Below are 19,395 nucleotides of genomic sequence, written 5' to 3'. Positions count from 1 at the left end.
TCCTGCAGAGCCGCGCAGCGGCGCAATCTGTCACCGGCCGTGTACCTCGGACACGGCCGATAACAGATCTGAGTATCGGCCCCGTTGCTGGTACCATATGACCTGCTGTGACCAATCACAGCAGGTCACATGACAGTTGTATACAATGGATGGCTTCATTCATACCATCCATTGTATACTAGTGTCTAGCTGTGAATGGTCACAGCTAATCACATGCACATGTCATGTGATTAGCTGTGGCCAAATCACAGCTAAGCACAAAAAAAAAAAAAAAGAAAAACCCTGAATGAATTGATGCCATTCAGGTAAATGCTTGCTTATAGCAAAGTAATTCTTTGCTATAAGCAAATTGTGTAAAAAAAAGAAAATACTGATCACTTCCCCAAAGTAGTACAATGTTACTATGGTAACATTGTACTACTTTGGTCATAGTGAAATCTGAAAAAAAAAATCTTAAAAAAAAGAAAACAAATTTAATAAAAAATAAAAAGTAATAAAAAAAAATATATTTTTTTTTCATACTGTCACCAGTCAGTGTCCCTGATCACCACCATGCCAGTTATATGATGATGCTGTACTGCACTGGTGACAATATGTAAAAAAAAAAATTGTGAAACTAATTTTTTTAATTTTTTAATTTTCCGAAAAATGATGACAAAAAAAATACAACTTCAAAAAACTCGCCATTCCTCTTATGAAGTATGTCGGACTGTCTACTCTGCAAAAAGGGGTCATTTGGGGGATATCTGTACTGTTCTGACATTCTTGGACCTCAAGAAATTAGATTGGCTGTCAGTACTTCAGGATTGATCAATATTCAGATCTATACCATAGTTTGTGAACTCTATAACTTTCCTACAAACTAAAAAATACATCCTAATTTGGATTATTTTCACCAAAGACATGTAGCAGAATACATCTCGGCCTAAATTTATGAAGAACAATTATTTATTTACAAACTTTTATAACAGAAACAAAGAAAAACGTGTGTTTTTTCAACATTTTTGGTCTTTTTTGTTAATTTACCAAAAAATAAAAACCCCAGCGATGATTAAATACCACCAAAAGAAAGCTCTAGTTGTGTGAAGAAAATGATAACATTTTAGTTTGGGTACAATGTTTTATGACTGCGCAATTGTCATTCAAAGTGTGAGAATGCTGAAACCTGAAAACTGGCCTGGGCAGGAAGGTGTAAAATTGCCCGGTATTGAAACGGTTAATAATGTAATATTAGAATAGACTGAGAAATAGAACCATAATTGGGTTTTAACTGTTATGTCAAAGTGGCAATGATTTCCCATCACTTCATTTCCCAATGAAATCTGTCAACAGGACAGAAGTGAAGGGAAAACTTGACAGATGTTTTATTTGGGTTTTTTTTTTTGTTCTTTTGCTGCCTGTGTCCTTACTGGGGATATCCCCTTAACGCTTGGTTCTTGTGACAGCCATTATCAGGGCAGGTAATATGCCAGAATCTCCGCTATGGGGACTGCAATATAAACAAAGCAGATGACCTAACTCATCCGTGTGAACGTTTATGTTGCCTTTAGACACTGGAGAGTGGTTGAGAACTGCTATAAACATGTATACTGGAGTCCCGCAAACATGTATTTAATTGTCTATGGAGAAGAGAAGGAAAGTGGGAACAGGATACAGGGTCCATTTCTAACAATGCTTAGGAAGCGATCCATCAAGCAGTCCCCCTTGTCTCACTTTCTTCTTCACATATGTTAACCCAGATTTTTATTCTCCATAGGGTGTATAAGACCCTGGAATTTGTGTGTGCTATTGGCCTTAGGGACAACCTGGCTTGTCCTAGATGTGGTAATTCGGGGTCCTTGATACACCTACTGTGGAGTTGCCCAAAAACTCCAGAGGTACTGGGCGGCGGTTGTGGGCACACTTAATAGGTTATTAGATATGAATCTTCCAGTGCATCCTCTTACATTTTTATTGGGCTATGTTGACTTTTCACTGCTGAAACCACCAAAGTGGATTACTGTGATTACATGCGCTGTTTGCGGCTCAAAGGCAAATTGCCCTTAAGTGGACCTCCCTGCACCCTCCGACCTTATCTGATTGGATATTTGATCTAAGTAAGTGCATTTCATAAGAGAGACACACTTTCTTTTTCAGAAATTCATCCAAGAGGTTTGAATTAATTTTGTCAGCTTGGTTAGTTCATGAGTCCAGTATCGAGTTAAGACGCAGGACCTTTTAGGCATTGTTTAGGTTATTAAAAATTGGGGCCCTTTTGTAATGTTGGACTTTCTCTGGCTGTTATAATGCTCTTCACTCACTTACTGTTTTGATTAGATCTGGGTATGCTCCAGATCAGTGTTTTCTGCTTTTTCTTTTTTTTTTCTCTTTTGTTGTTTTTTTTTAATTATTATTCTTTTTGTGCTGTGTATTTTTGTTTGTATTTTTGCTCTGGTATGTATTTTTGAGATATGTTGTATATGTTTATGTGTTTTAAAAAAGTTTTCAAAATAAAAGTTATTAAAAAAAAAGAGATAAGGAGGCAAAGAGAATCCTCGCACTAGGGGAAACTGTAATAATCAAAACAGAAAAATCCATTATAGCTGTTAAATTTTTCCCCACCAAGGTTGATCAGCTAGTGATTGCTGGTAGATGTAGCTTTGTATGCATTGAAATATTTCTGTTTCCCATTATGTCCTTACCTGGTCAGATTAGGTGACAATCATATTCTATATATAGGCATATTTTGGTGTAACAAGCCTAAAAAGTACACAAATGTATTTTTATCTCCCTGCTGATCTACCTACAGCAGCATTTCTGCGTTCCCCCTATTCTGGACACATTTGGCATTTTGGTGAAGTGATCAAACTATTTTTGGCAAAATCACAAAGTAATCTAAATTAATCGATATACAGTAGCTTTGATTGAACTTAATGGAAAAAAAACAATAAACTTGTAAACATTTTGTAAAGTAACCAGAGCACTGAATTAGTAAAGTATAACAAAGTTTATTTGTAAATATAATATCCTCACTTACATCAAGGCAAAGAACCAGCAGCTTCCAAAGTAGAAGGGTAATTCCATACAATGTGAGCAGACACAGACTGCTATGACAGAGACCCGAGCAGCTGGAGTAGTCTGGAGCTGAACCCGCCAAAACAGAGAGACACCAGCAGCTATTGACTGCCTCCCTTTTGCTCTGAGATTGTTTGGCTGATTCTTTGCCTTGATGTAAGTGAGGATATTATGCTTACAAATAAAGTTTGTTACACTTTACTAATTCAATGCTCTGGTTATTCTGTTTCCTTTACAATCTGCTTTGGATCCTTCCCAGATCTGGTTTACAGGATCTGCAAATTACAGTCCGACCTTCTTTTCCCTTGATGGCTTCCACTCACCGTTGCTTTGATTTGCCTTAAATCCCAGGTCTTGTAGATGTGGTTTGATTCAGCTACAAGCAGGGGTGGACTGACAACTCATGGGGCCCCCGGGCAATAGGGGATCATGGGGCCCCTGTGTCCTTGCCCAAACTCAAAAAAGGCTATGAAAAAGGTACCAGGGGCATCTCATGGGGCCCCATACTGACCCCAGGCCCTCGGCCAGTGCCCGAGTTTGAAAATGGTCAGTCCGTCCCTGGCTACAAGTATAATGTGTGCTATATGTCCACATCCTTACATTAAGCATATACAAATGAAAAATGGTAGTAGCATGGGACTTTTTGAGGAACATATACAGTATCTCACAGAAGTGAGTACACCCCTCACATTTTTGTAAATATTTTATTCTATCTTTTCATGTGACAACATGTACATCTTGTATAACAGTGTAAATTTGCTGTCCCCTCAAATAACTCAACAGACAGCCATTAATGTCTAAACTGCTGGCAACAAAAGTGAGTACACCCCTAAGTGACAATGTCCAAATTGGGCCCAGTTAACCTTTTTCCCTCCCCGGTGTCATGTGACTACAAGGTGTTAGTGTTACAAGGTCTCGGGTGTGAATGGGGAGCAGGTGTTAAATTTGGTGTTATCACTCTCACTCTCTCATACTGGTCACTGGAAGTTCAACATGGCACCTCATGGCAAAGAACTCTCTGAGGATCTGAAAAAAAGAATTGTTGCTCTACATAAAGATGGCCTAGGCTATAGGAAGATTGCCAAGACCCTGAAACTGAGCTTCAGCATGGTGGCCAAGACCATACAGTGGTTTAACAGGACAGATTCCACTCAGAACAGGCCTCGCCATGGTCGACCAAAGAAGTTGAGTGCACGTGCTAAGCATCATATCCAGAGGTTGTCTTTGGGAAATAGAAGTATGAGTGCTGCCAGCATTGCTGCAGAGGTGCTCAGGCCATAAGCTGCACACTGCATCAAACTGGTCTGCATGGCTGTTGTCCCAGAAGGAAGCATAATAACCGCAAACACACCTCCAAGACAACCACTGCCTTGCTAAAGAAGCTCAGGGTAAAGGTGATGGACTGGACAAGCATGTCTCCAGACCTAAACCCTACTGAGCATCTGTGGGGCATCCTCAAATGGAAGGTGGAGGAGCACAAGGTCTCTAACATCCACCAGCTCCATGATGTCGTCATGGAGGAGTGGAAGAGGACTCCAGTGGCAACCTGTGAAGCTCTGGTGAACTCCATGCCCAAGAGGATTAAGGCAGTGCTGGAAAATAATGGTGGCAAAATATTGACACTTTGGCACCAATTTGGAAATTGTCACTTAGGGGTGTACTCACTTTTGTTGCCAGCAGTTTAGACATTAATGGCTGTGTGTTGAGTTATTTTGAGGTGACAGTAAATTTACACTGTTATACAAGCTGTACACTCACTACTTTACATTGTAGTATAGTGTCATTTCTTCAGTGTTGTCACATGAAGAGATATAATAAAATATTTACAAAAATATGAGCGGTGTACTCACTTCTGTGAGATACTGTAGATGAGAAGAGAACACTGCATATATAGAACACTGCATATATAAACCATACATGTTATTGAAATATTTAATAAAGGAAAAAAACACAGACCAAAAATTTAAATATTGTGTATAGCATTCAGTTATTGTTTAGATCCAAAACACTCCGCATGTAGATTTGATGCGTTTCAATGGGTAAATCTTCTTCAGGAGTACATGTGAACAATCAGCATGATGAAACCCATGATTCTCATTATGATGAACTCATATATTTACTGGAATTCTAAAAAAGTGTGTGTTGTCTCTTTACCATGTGGGAGGAGAGAAAGGTGGCTAGGAAGCTCTCATACAGTAGGTTTAATGCGAATGGTGCAGAAAGCCCTCAATGGTCACCTAACATCCAATTAAATGGACACATCAAATGAAAAATAAATGTATCTTCATCCATATTTAGGCAGAGTATGGATGGCTTAGGGTTTATCCTATAATAAAACCCTTCACGATGTCTGGGGGATAGGCAGCTAAAGATTAGCAGAGATCAAATGAGTAAATATTCATTTCCAGGATATCCTGCCCTTCACATACAAAGTTCCAGTGCACAGTCACCCTTCTGTTACTGAATGTTTGAATAAAATGTAAGTTTTTTTATATACTGTATGCAATGTTATCTTCTTTTCTATATGTTCCTCAAAAAATCCCCCACTTTTTGTTTGTATATGGTTTGATTTAGCTACAAACTGACATTTTCGGGTTGCTTTATACTCACTTTGACCTGTGGATCCATTACCATGTGTTTACAGTGACTTCACTGCTAATTGCATTGTTTTCTCTCTGTACAGCCACAAATTGACAGCTATAGAATGATCAAACATTCATTTTGAGCTGCAGATTTCCTGACGCATGTTCACTGCCACTTCATTGCCAATTGCATCGTGTGCTCTCTACAGCATTTGTTTTGTTGTTTTGTTGTTTTTTTGCAAATTACACCAAAAAGATTGTTCCTTAGTTTGCTAACCTGCATTGGAAGATGCAATCCCAATTTTTCTTCCAGCCCTGGTATACAAAACAATGTATCCCAATTTTCTTAAAAATGCTAAATTCTTTATTTTACTGAAGTTTGTATAATTTTTACCTAAAGGAAATGAAAGCAAGTAACCATAAATAACGGTTTAAGCAAATGCTAGCAGGAGAGCCATTTCACTGACTCTAGTATCCAGAAATTGCGCTTTACCTCTCCATGAACTCCTTCTTTGCAGTCAAAGTAGCACTGACACACAGCAGTGTAAAGCGTCGCCCTCCATTTCAGGTAGTGAAGAGACAGCAAGGGAACTGATGATTCCATACACACACTTGCCCATAAGAGGAACTCTAGAGCCTTTAAATAAAGAGATACACAAGGTACAATGTTTACTCTGCTAACAAAGATTTGCCATTTATTGGTCCTTGAATTACAATAACAAATTCATTTAGTGTCACTATGTAGTAAATGATGCAGTAAATGCATTACAGTCTAACAGTTAGATTTATTATTTTATATAGGCTCTGATAAAAGTGTTTACAAAGATCAACAAAGCAAATACTACCAGTGGTTCTTCATATCGAACATTACCTATTTTGTCCACTAGAGGTCCCCATAGGATGATGTTTTACAATTCAACCACAAGATTGCATCTCTCATGAAAGCCTTTGGCAGACAGAAACTGATGACCTGAATTTGTTTTACGGCATAAAAATATCCCTTTAGTTCATGATCCTCATCCATATTTGTGACTGCTCAAGAACTGATTTATAGCACATCGTGTGCATGGGAAATATCACCTTCTAATGGCTCCTAAACCCAAAGTCAGTTGTATGAGTTCCTGTCCTATGAATTTCATATTACAAAATCTCTGTGAAATTTGATATAAAAAAAATAATGCTTGACCCCACACTTCCTCTATATGTTTCTATGATAGGATGCTTGTATTTGTATCAATGTATGATAACCATCATATCCAAGTTTACAGAATCCATTGCCATATGTATGCTATAACTAAAGTGGTTGTAAACCCTTACATAAACCCAGTGAAGTCACTGGCGTCAGGTGAGATGAAAAATCCTGCATAAGTTGTATCTGTTTATCTGCAGTCTTCTCTCCATCTGTTGAAAGTCCAGAATTTATACAGCTTGTCTGACCTTTCAGAAAGCAGAGGCAGTGAGAGCTGATTGGAGGGTAAGGACAACACCCAACCCCTTCACAAATCACACAGGAACAGAGCTGAGGCTGTCAATCACAAGCTGTGTGCTGAGCTCCCTTCCCTGTCACCTTTTTTTCTCTTGATGTCATGAAAACTTATCAGAAGTTATTCATGGGTATAGCAGAGGAGCAAGGCAGCAGACAGAAATGACACTTAGTGATCTGGAATAAGAAAAGTACACGCTATAGAGGAATATGCCTTGTTCTTATTTCATGTCTGAGGTTTACAACCACATTAACACCTTCCCGCCGGCGCCTCCCGGCCCTTTAAGAGTTTCAGACGCCGAGAGGTGGGGCGTGGTTTAGGGATCATGTGACCGCCGTGACGCGTCGTCACGGTGGTCACATGATCGGGAAAGGTCCTGATCGAAAGGGAGAACCGGGACCTCTCTGTGAGTACCGCACACGTGTGCTGGGAGCGCGCAGGGCGCACGCTCTCAGCACATATGTTTTTTGTTACATGAACGCAAATGTGCAGCCGCTCAGCGTCTAGGCCCAGACGCCAGGAGGCCGCACATTTGTGTGGGTGGCACTGACTGGCACTGTTAGTTGGCACTGACGCGCACTGATAGGCGGCACTGACACGCACTGATAGGTGGCACTGACTGGCACTGATAGGCGGCACTGACTGGCACTGATAGGTGGCACTCATTGGCAGCACTGATAGGTGGCACTGATTGGCATTGATAGGTGGCACTGACTGGCACTAATGGGTGACACTGAAGGGCAGCTCAGATGGGCACTGATATGTGGCATTGATGTGCACTGGTATGTGGCATTGATGTGGCACTGATGGGCACTGGCACGTGGCACTGTTCAGCACTGACAGCTGGCACTTCTGGGGCCACACTGATCATAAGGGCACACTGATCATCAGTGCCCTGATGATCAGTGTACATGTCCCCTCCGCGAAATGCCGATTACTGGCTCTCTTCTCCTCTCAAGCTGTCAGCGTGACAGCTTGAGAGGAGAGAAATGCCAATAACCGGCTGTTTACATGTCATCAGCTGTGATTGGACACAGCTGATCACATGACCGAGCCGACATCTTCGGCTCTTTCCGTGGATCGGTGATCCGCTGTGTCCGAGGGACACAGAGCACCGCTGATTGCTGCGCTGCGTGCTCCCTGAGTCGTGCATGCGCGGTGAGAATGGAAGGCCGTCAAAAGACGGCCTATCAGAACGAGAGAACCACCTTGCGCCCGTCATTGGACTATATGGCGGGCGGGAGGTGGTTAGCTAAAAATATTGAATTTTTTTTTGTGTTTGTTTGTTTTGTTCATTAAAATGTAACACTTTTCAAAAGTGCAAAATAAAAAAAATTAAAAAAACAGCTTATTTCATTTGTAAATACCTTTGTAATGCTTTTTACCAGAATCATAATTTTAGTTTCACTTTGAAAAAATTACAGAATAAAATGCACTTTAAACTGCAGTAACACTATTTATTTTTAAACTAACATTGGTCACAAAAAGAAAAAGCACATTTTGTTTAGTTTTGTTACATTTTATTGCCTAAAAGTTGCAAAAAAAATAAAAATTGTTTCTAGACATTATTTACAAAAAAAGAATTGCTTGTCCTTAAAAACAATATACTGTAGTTGTTTCCTTGTTGTCTTAAGTAATGACAAAGTTTATGCCAAGTCTATAGTAGAATTGCCAAAATCTCTATGGTCCCTGGGTGAACAGGTGTGAAAGGAAAAATGGTTAAACTGGGTTTCTTCTTTTATACTCCCCCAGGCAAATTAATTTGAGGGGGAGCAAAAAGAAGACAATTATGAGGACCAGAATTAAAACGAACCTGGTACTTTGTTTTGCATGTGGACCATAGCATTTTTTAAATACATTTTTAAGATACGTCCATTGCTTACAACTATTACATTTTGTGCTTTATGCTGATGTTTATATATACAGTTGTGTTCAAAATAATAGCAGTGTGCTGAAAAAAGTGAATAAAGCTCAAAATCCTTCTAATAGCTTTTATTTCCATACACACAAATGCATTGGGAACACTACATATTCTATTCCAAATCAAAACATGAAGAAAAATATATCAAATTTGTGTTGTTCCTCTAAAAAAAATTGAAGAAAAGTGAGTATTAGACTGTTCAAAAAAATAGCAGTGTTTGTATTCTTCTTTACAAACTCAAACATTCACTATATAAACTGAAAAATGTTTGAAGATTTTTCTTTCCTTTGAATCACTTAATTAATATTTCGTTGTATAAGCACTGTTTCTGAGAACTGCTGTACATCTGTGTTGCATGGAGTCAACCAACTTCTGGCACCTGTGAACAGGTATTCCAGTCCAGGATGATTGGACTACATTCCACAGTTCTTCTCTATTTCTTGGTTTTGCCTCAGAAACTGCATTTTTGATGTCACCCCACAAGTTTTCTACTGGATTAAGATCTGGGGATTGGGCTGGTCACTCCATAACGTCAATCTTGTTGGTCTGGAACCAAGATGTTGCACGTTTACTGGTGTGTTTGGAGTCGTTGTCTTGTTGGAACACCCATTTCAAGGGCATTTCCTCTTCAGCATAAGGCAGCATGACCTCTTCAAGTATTCTGATGTATTCAAACTGATCCATGATCCCTGGTATGTGATAAATAGGCCCAACACCGTAGTATGAGAAACATCCCCATATCATGATGCTTGCACAACCATGCTTCACTGTCTTCACAGTGTACTGTGGCTTGAATTCAGTGTTTGGGGGTCGTCTGACAAACTGTCTACGGCCACTAGACCCAAAAAAGAACAATCTTACTTTCATCAGTCCACAAAATGTTGCGCCATTTCTCTTTAGGCCAGTCAATGTGCTCTTTGGCAAATTGTAACCTCTTCAGCACATCTTTTTTTCAACAGTGGGACTTTGCGGGGGCTTCTTGCAGATAGCTTGGCTTCACATAGGCGTCTTCTAATTGTAACAGTACTCACAGGTAACTTTAGACCTTCTTTGATCTTCCTGGAGCTGATTGTTGGCTGAGTCCTTGCCATTTTGGCTATTCTTCTATCCATCGAATGGTAGTTTTTCGCTTTCTTCCACGTCTTTCAGGTTTTGGTTGCCATTTTAAAGCATTTGCGATCATTTTAGCTGAGCAGCCTATCATTTTCTGCACTTCTTTATATGTTTTCCCCTCTCCAATCATCTTTTTAATCAAGGTACGCTGTTCTTCTGAACAATGTCTGGAACGAACCATTTTCCTCAGAATTTCAGAAAGAAATGCACTGTAACCAGCATGTACAACATTTGCTGCCTTCCTTCCTTAAATAAGGGCAATAATTGCTACCTGTTTTTCAAAGAATGAATGACCTCACTAATAGAACTCCACACTGCTATTATTTTGAACATGCCCCTTTCAATTAGTGATTCAATTACACAGAATCAGCAGCATACATGTCATGACTGTTGGGTCTGTTGGATTTCTATTACTCTGCTACACCTGCTAGTAAATTATTTGCCATGTAGAAATATCATTTCTACCAAAAACAGTGATTGATCAGGTTAGTGATGTCTGACTGCTATTATTTTGAACACAAGTGTGTGTGTGTGTGTGTGTGTGTGTGCCTGTGTGTGTGTGCGTGCTGTGAATGAATGTTTGGATAGATTTTAATTTGGGCAGATAACTGATCCTGATCTGCTTCCCTAAACAGATGGGAGGAAATTAGATAAAACAATGAAGTCTAAAAATGAATATCCTGGAAAAGAATTACACTACAGATTACAGTATGTCCCACTTTTAAAACTGACATACATACGATGCCTTTATGGTGTTTAATGACTTTCTAGATAAGGCTGAAATGAGGCAGGAATCCAAGCATTGTGATTGTAACATAATACTAAGACAATGTCATGAATGAAATGTTGTCTGTTCACTGCTGCGTACAAGCAGAGCGACACCAGGTATGAACATGACTGCACTCTAAAGGCTTGTGTTTGTTGTCAAATGTTGCCTTTCAATGCATTTCAATGTAGCACTGCAAACAAGAAGTGTAAGCATTAAAGTACAAAAATGTAATCTGACAAAACTCTTCTGGTTAATGACGGACCACCTTTATACTAGAAGCTTACTACCCTGAACATATATGGACCAGCCACGCTTATGAAAAGACGTATTTTATTGGTGGCGCATTGTCCATATTTCTCTGATTCTTTATGTTATCACATGTAACTGAATTACTTTAAAAAATATATATTGAAAGTGAAAATATAGCAAAAGACCTGCGTTTGAACTGCAGTACCAGTAATGAAAACGCATCTGAAAAGGAGCTTCTGCGGTTAAGGTTACCCAACAAAAAGCAGGTCAAATGCAGCCACCGAACTGTCGCCAACACTGCATCATTAAAGTGAACGGGAATTTACTAACCTGCATTTAACGTGCATTTCATATGCGCATCCAACTTGTGAAAATACCTGTCTACCGATGCAAGGCAATTTCAATTGCCTTCAACCATCTTTCAATCACAAAAAGGCTTGAGAGAAAAAATGCAAATTACCACCAACAGTTTATTTTACTTTCACGTGACCCACAAGTTCGAAACTATAGGTAGTAGATTTTTTTTTTTCTATTTGATTGTTCTTGTGAATAAAAGTTGTGTGAAACTGCTTGAAAACTACCTTATATAGGGAGAGCATAACAGTTATCAGAGGTAAAGAATATCAAGGTATCTCCTCCAGAAGTTAGTCATCTATGCAAAGTAAAGCAATAGCTGGGTAAAGCAGCAATTGATATAATTTACAAAACATGTATATTCAATTTCCAATGTGCTGACAAACAAAAGATATTCAGAATTATGCTTACATTTCATAATGCTCTATATTATCGGCAATAAAACATTAAGAGTAGCAATATACAGTATCTCAATGACAATGTTAACTGTTTCCTACCTTTGATGAATGTCCCAGTACCATTAAATGTCTGCATATTGTGTATATATGAAGGGAACCTAAGCACAAAAAGTGTGAAATAACTTAATTCATAAACAGAAACAAAACAAACAACACAAAACATAAAATCAGTAATAAATATATAATTAGTAATGCAGTTTACAGTAGGTTAAAAAAAGAAATGCTGTCCTACAGAAATATACTGAATCAGTACAGGCATTTGTGTTCCAGTTCAGCTTTTCTCAACGGGGGTGCCAGGCACCCTGGGATTTGTTGAGGTTTCTTTAGGGGTGCCTTGGCAAAATGTCTAAAAATTGCCTAGAACTTGTATACAAGCCAGCAGGTGGAACAAGCCTGCCTTTTAGTTACTCAAAGCCACAGGTTTTCATTGTGCACCATTACGACCTTCTAGCCGCTGGCATCCTGACAACCAATGACATCATCAGTTGATAAGGAGGATGTCAGTTGTCTGCACAGCATCCTAGTTTGACCCTCCCCTGCCCCTCTCTGTCAGTGCTGGGGTCACATTAGCTCAGTGATGGAGAAAACTGTCCATAATTTTAAAGGTTGCCCCGGGACTGTCCAAAATTTTAAAGTGTGCCTTAACTGAAAAAAGGTTGAGAAACACTGGTCTAGTTGAACCATCATGATTGGTCAGTGAACATTAATCTGGACCATGCAATTGTGTTGCTGTTTAACCACCATGATTGGTCAGTGTGAAGCTAACTGGACTATACATTGTTTCAATTTTATGTGCAACACCACTACTCATTCATAGAGCCCAACAGCCTAGACTCCTGGAGTAAGCCTAGTCTAATACACCATAAGCAATTTTCAGAAGCTAAAGGAGAAGTAAAAAGAAGCTGCAATTTACTCAAAAGCTGCTCTGAGGACAGTTTTATCCTCTTTCAAAAAGCTGTTCGTACAACAACCTAACTGTTGTAAATAACTGTTGATCAATAGTGATACACATGAAGGTGGTTTACGTGATTTAGACAGCCCTCGTTAGAATAATATGAGATTAAAAAAATAAAACTTACAAACAGGGGCGGACTGACAACTCATGGGGCCCCCGGGCAATAGGGGATCATGGGGCCCGTGTCCTTGCCCAAACTCAAAAAAGCCTATGAAAAAGGTACCAGGGGCATCTCATGGGGCCCCCTACTGCCCCCGGGCCGTGCCCGAGTTTCCAAATGGTCAGTCCGCCCCTGCTTACAAATAATCTACTAGTTTCTGTTTACAGCATTTTTTTTCTAATCTCCAAGCCTTCACCGTACATCCCTATGTCCTCTCCTAGTTGACACTTTTAAGATATTTTGTTTACTGACTTAAGTGGGTTTCTAAAGCAGTATTAAACCTTAAATATAAAACAACCCTTTACAATATTCACCACCCAATTAGTGTAAAATATTTTTTTGCTTTCTTTGTGCCCCCAATCCTTATATTTTTATGCCTTTTTTGCCCCTTGCAAGCAATGTTGCCAGCCGTCAGTATTTTTACTGGCAGCCAGTAAAAAACAGGCATTTTTCTCCTGCCAGTAAATGCCAGTGAAAGGAAAAGGTTGCATGTTAAAAATATGCTTGTGACACCCCGCTCAGTAATCTGCATGCGCACTTCTGGTCCGGAGCTGGCCAAGACCATTTCAGTGCCTGAAACAGTGTGTTTGGGCGGTGCCAGCGGGTGGCGGGTCTCCCAAAGGTGGTGCCTGAGCATGTTATGTGATGTTATGGTGCAAGGGAGCTAAGCAAAGTGGCCAGAGCCTCATGTGTGGGTCTGAGGAACGGAAGCAAGGCAAGATGGGAGCACAACTGTTAGTGCTGTTCGGACTGGACTGAAAGGACCACCTGGCATGGAGAGAGACTGTCAATGTGACTCAGGAGGGGACGTGTCATGTCGGTGAGGTGTCATCACCATCTGTGTTGCTGCACACTGCTGTCAGTGACATTGTGAGTCAATATCGTGTGTGTGCCCTCCCGAGTCCTGTCCCTGAGCTAATTACTATATCAAAAATAAAATAAATATGTTTTTTGCCTTAATATTTACCTTAATTCACATTGCTAATTGCATATTGCATTTGTTTGTAGACAAAATACTGAAATTTGCATTTAGAACTGTAAGTTGTAAACTTTTTGGAAATACCAGTAAAATCGTGGCTGTGCCAGTAAAATATGGATCTTGTATCAGTGAATTTCAATCTGGAAGGTTGGCAACACTGCTTGGAAGTGCTCCTGGCATTTGTGGTAGGGACAGCTGGTGCTATATGGCAGGCATCATGCGTAATTAGGGACTGCTGTCTCTCTGACATTTGTTTCCAGCCAGTGCATGCGCAGTATGGGCTTTTATGATTCACGCACCAGCTGGAATAGTGCCAAATCTCAGAAAAACATCAGCCCTACAGTGCATGCACTGGCCTGACAGTGCCAGCAAGCCCTACAATGCACCTTCTGGCTGGGCACAGTGCCAGGCTGCTGAGAAGCATTGGCTCCACCAGCGGCCCCTACTGGAACAGGGATCTCATTTTTGTATTATAGTTATGCAATACAGCTTGGTAATTTCCCAGCCCACAGCATGTGATTGCACAATTAAGCAGCACCAGACTGATGAAGCCATCACTGTCCTCTATCCCCTGTCAGCATGTTCCTTGTTGACGCATGTGTATGCAACACATTGGATTGGCTCCTTGTGCTGGCCTTCCCTCTTCCAGACTAAGTTCTACTGCATAGATGATTTACAAGAAAAAGATTCCAAGTCAAATTCAGACAATGATACAAATTCTGAACACCGGTGGCATTTAAAATTACAACTTTGTGTTAATACATAACTGCATTAATTGAACTTTTTAATATCTGTTTGAAGTTGAACTTTGACAGCTTTTCCAAAGAAAAACACCTTTAAAGGATGTTTGCTGACTGATTGTATTCTTCTGCAATTATTTAGTTTGGAATACTGCTGTCTTACTGCTGATCCCTGGGCTGTCTTACAAAGACAAGTGACATTTCCTGTTTTCCTATAAATGCTACCAACTAAGGAAGTTTTTTTTCCAATACTGGCCACAAGGACTCGTGTCTGATGGTTCATGCATTGTTTCCTTAGTGACTTCCCTGAACTTAAAGTGATTGTAAACCTCAGACATGAAATATGAACAAAACATATCCCTCTATAGTGTTTACTTGTCTCAATTAAGAGCACTAAGTGTCATTTTTGTCTACGGCTTAGTTCCTCTGCTATCAGCAGGAATCACTTCTGACAAGTTCTTGACAACAAGAGAAAAATGATGACAGGGGAAAGACCTCCAGCAGATTGACAGCCTCAACTTTGTTTCTGTGAGCCGTGTGGAGGGGGTGTGTCTCATCTCTCCAATCAGCTCTCAGAGCTCTCCTCACTAAGCACTGCAATGTGTGATTTCAGCTCTACACCCCCTTTATTCCTCAACTCTCAAACAAGCTTTAAAATTGTGCACTTTAAACAGATGCAGAGAAGAGAATACTGCAGACAGACAGGTACAACTTAGTGTATGTAGGAGGATTTGTTTCATCCCTGTGTATCACCTGAAGCCAGTCACTTCACTGGGTATATGTGAGGATTTGCAACTACTTTAAGGGGAAAGTTTTTTTCCTCTATTCACTAGGGCTCCATTTACATTAGGGCATTTCATATCATGGGCGGAATCGCCGTGATTCTGCCTGCGATTTAAAAACACGCTGTGATAATGTGAAAACTCGCAATTGTGTGTCCAGGTGCCATTCATTTTATCAGCATCTGAAAACAGGAGGTGTTTTTGCTGCAATTGCTTGACAAGTGTGCCGCAATCACCCAAACAAAATTGCGTGATGTATGACACCCAAAAATGGTTTGCCACATATAAAAACTTGCCATGATCGCTGCAAAAACATTCCACATTTTCAAATGCCATTGAAATGAATGTCACCTTGACACGCGTTTTCACATTATCACAGCGTGTGATCATCATGGCAATTCCGCCCAGGATTTGAAATGCCTTAATGTGAATGGAGCCTCACAGTTTTTTGTGAGGATGAAAAGAAGAAGAAAACTAGAATGTGTAAATGGGGGCATATCTGGCTGGCACAGATGCTGCCAGTGAATCACAGCACTGGAATTTTTCAGAAATGCACTTGACTTTAAAAACTGTTCTAAATCAGTTGTAAGTTGATGGTTAATGATTAATGAGGGCCAATCACCAATGGGCCATTTGTGATAGTATGAGAATCCACTTTTAAACCATAAAAATGGGCTAGTTTTACTGCCCAAAGACTACTTGATTTTTGATTATTTGTATTCTGTCTCTGTCCAAGCAGATGTATCAGGCTGAGCAAGTCAGACAATTACTACACCTGCCTGAGTGTAGTGCTGATAACAGACACTCCAAAAACTGTCATATTTATGGTGCTGTCAGAATAATAAAAAAAAAAAAAAAAAGAGAGAAAGAGACACTAATGACTGTGTTAAATGTGTTTCACATTGCTCCAGCAGCCTGGAAAGAGTTATCAGCCCTTATCAGAGGGCTAGTTCACAGCATAAAAAATGCACTCTGTATGCGTTTCTGCTTACAGTTCACACCACACTCCATTCCGGTGCATTTTTGATGAGTTTTGTTGTGTTCCACCACAGTTCTGTGCAGGAAAAATGCAGCATGTTCTACTTTTTTTCTGCACCAGAAATGCACTGGAACTAACTGCAGTAGTGTGAACTAGGACCATTGGAATACATGGAAAACACTGCATGCATTTTTGATGCAGGATACAAAAAAAACCCCACTGGACTGCATCTGGTGAGAACTAGCCCAGAGACAGGTTATACTCCATAAGAGCCTAACAGCCTCACACTGGATTGATATGTTAGGTAGAGAATACAATGAAATAACAGCATATGTCTATCCCTAAGAGGAAAGGCTGCAATATTATAACGATTTAATAGTGATAATTTACATTCATACAAATTACTATTCATAATTGGTTCTCTTTAACTGGATTTCTTGGCCACAAGTAAGTAAATACATAAGTCAGCCATTTGAGGCCTCAAAAACATATTGGTTTCCAAACATGGAACACCTTATTTAAATATGCATATTATGATATATATTTCTTTTCCTTCTTTTTGCTTCATGTTTATTCTACATGTAAGATTCATTACTCTATTAGTATTTTCCCTTTACAAATAAGATATAGCACCAGATATATTTTTTTCATAGAGTATTATCATTATGACTACATTAGACACTACTGTTATTTATTGACATGGATATTTGCTCACATAACTGCAAAACTCTGGTAACTAATCATCATGATATACATACCATTGAAAATTAACCAACAGAGATGTTCCTGTGGAAGGACAACCTGCATGATGAGTTGTAGAAAAGATAATATGCTAAGGCATTTCTTCACAGATTCCTGGTCTTGAAGATTAGCATCACTTGTCTTCACCAACTGGTACATGCAAATACATCTGCCTTGCAGGGCATGAAACTGAAATAAGCAGGACAATTATATTAGTGAAATATTGCCTTGTTTAGTAAAACATTAACTTGGAATAGTTGCATTAAATCACAAAAGGTAATTGGGGAAGTATGGATATATTTAATATCATAGAAAGGGGACACAGTGGAATGTGTTTTTTTTTTTTTAATCCATTACTGATCTAGGTGGATTTCTATAAAAGTAAAGCTCATTCCCCTCTGGGTGATCTATGTACATTGCAAGGATTTTAACAAAATTTGTTTCAGATTCCTACCGTTTGTTATTTTGAAGAAATAACTGTTTGTCTGTGTCCATATACAAGTGAATGTGACTAAGAATGACTATATAATTATCAATCAGCTGCTGTAATTGCAGGGTTCTAATGAAGAAAGTAGCAGGGTCTGAATCCCTTTAGAAATTACTTCCCTTTGGGAATATCTTCCCCCCCAAAATATTTTTTGTTGTGGAGGATGCCCAAAATCTGACTTGATCTTTAGTGCAGACGTTTGGGAAAATTTCTAAGCTAATCACACAAGCATCAATTGACATTATGGGGGGGGGGGGGTTCATACGCCATCTGTGTACAGAACATCTCCAGGTTGCCATAATGCATTGCATTTTACATAAAAGGACAGTACTGCAGATTGAAAAGAAAAGGTTATTTTTAATAACCTTCAATTACAATATGATTTGCATAGAGGTTATATGTGCTGTATTTTTTTTTATTTGCTAATTTTTTCCCACTGAAGTGGAGTTACCCATTAATCCATTAACATTAAACCTATGCTGAACTGAATTAGTTCAATATGGGGTACACATTTTCAATGCAAAAAAGCACAATGCTTGAAGATGCTTCTTATATCATGAGTAAAGCCATATACACCTGCTCAGCTGATTCAACAGGGGGACCATGCAAGCTCCACATACTGATATTTAAAGGATAAGTTCACCTTTTGAACAAAAATAATAAATGCATATTTTTTTGCAGGTAAAAAAATGTGCATTTACTATTTTTGTCCAAAGGAGCCTGTAAAGCATTGCACCAGGGATCAGTAGATCGCTGATGCAATGCAGGTCTCCTGCAGACCTGTCATAATTTCTGCTTGCCGTAGATATTCAAGCAGATATTCTGACATGAAGCTTCATAGCACCGTGGTAGTTCATTCAAAACTACAAGCTGACAGCCGCTAAGGTTGCCGGGACTTGTAGGCACTAATTCACAGAACTCTGTGAATGAGTGACACAGCCATGTGGGTGGAGCCCCGCATGTCTGCGCTGTTTTCAAATCTGACAGATAGTATGGGGAGAAGTCTCCCTGTACGATCTGTCAGAGGGCGGGGGGGGGGCGGGCGCAGCTGCGGCTATAGGAACATGTTACATGTTCCATCCTAAAAACGGTTGAACTTATCCTTTAAGCAGTTTGTGAAACCAATGGAGTTTAATTTTTAAAGAGTGGATTTAGCCTTAAGTGTACAGATTTCACTTATTAGTGCTTTTTGTTCACTTTGAATTAAAGAAAAGTTCTAGTACGGAAGGATTTCCCTTGAAACTCAACGATCTGCACCGCTTTCAGCATCCTGGTTATTGTTGTGCCCCAGCATTGGCTGTACAGGCTATCTGCATGTTCAAATACCAACTTTCCCTGTGTACAACAGTGACCCACTCACTTCCCATCAGAGCACTGGTCTGGTCAAAGCACCTTTCAGGTCTTGACAACACTCCCCCCCTCCCCTTGTGGGTCTGTCCACATACACATTGCTGCCTGCATCATGACTTTCTTGGGGAGGAAGGAACACTTGGCTGGCTAACTTGGTTATCTCTTGTGGGTCAACACCCACCTTGATTATCCACTTATCTAGGATGGCTTCCCACAAGATTTTAGAGTGTGTCTGTGG

General features: G+C 39.7%; 1 protein-coding gene across 1 annotated transcript in view; it reads right to left on the bottom strand.

The window, feature by feature from the left end:
* The window catches only part of CFAP54 (cilia and flagella associated protein 54), a 527,562-nt gene that overhangs the window by 453,631 nt on the left and 54,536 nt on the right, over nt 1-19,395 (bottom strand). The window contains exons 4-6 of the mRNA XM_089651915.1: nt 17,338-17,509; nt 12,024-12,082; nt 6,130-6,273 (exon numbers count right to left, since the gene is read on the bottom strand). Of these exons, the coding sequence (XP_089508041.1) occupies nt 6,130-6,273; nt 12,024-12,082; nt 17,338-17,509 (375 nt within the window). The remainder of the gene's footprint in view (nt 1-6,129; nt 6,274-12,023; nt 12,083-17,337; nt 17,510-19,395) is intronic.

Source organism: Staurois parvus, unplaced genomic scaffold, assembly GCF_062004578.1.
Source record: "Staurois parvus isolate SC_StPar_1 unplaced genomic scaffold, SC_StPar_1.0 ptg000025l, whole genome shotgun sequence".
In the NCBI taxonomy this organism is placed as follows: domain Eukaryota; kingdom Metazoa; phylum Chordata; class Amphibia; order Anura; family Ranidae; genus Staurois; species Staurois parvus.
This window is presented reverse-complemented; position numbering and strand designations above follow the sequence as displayed.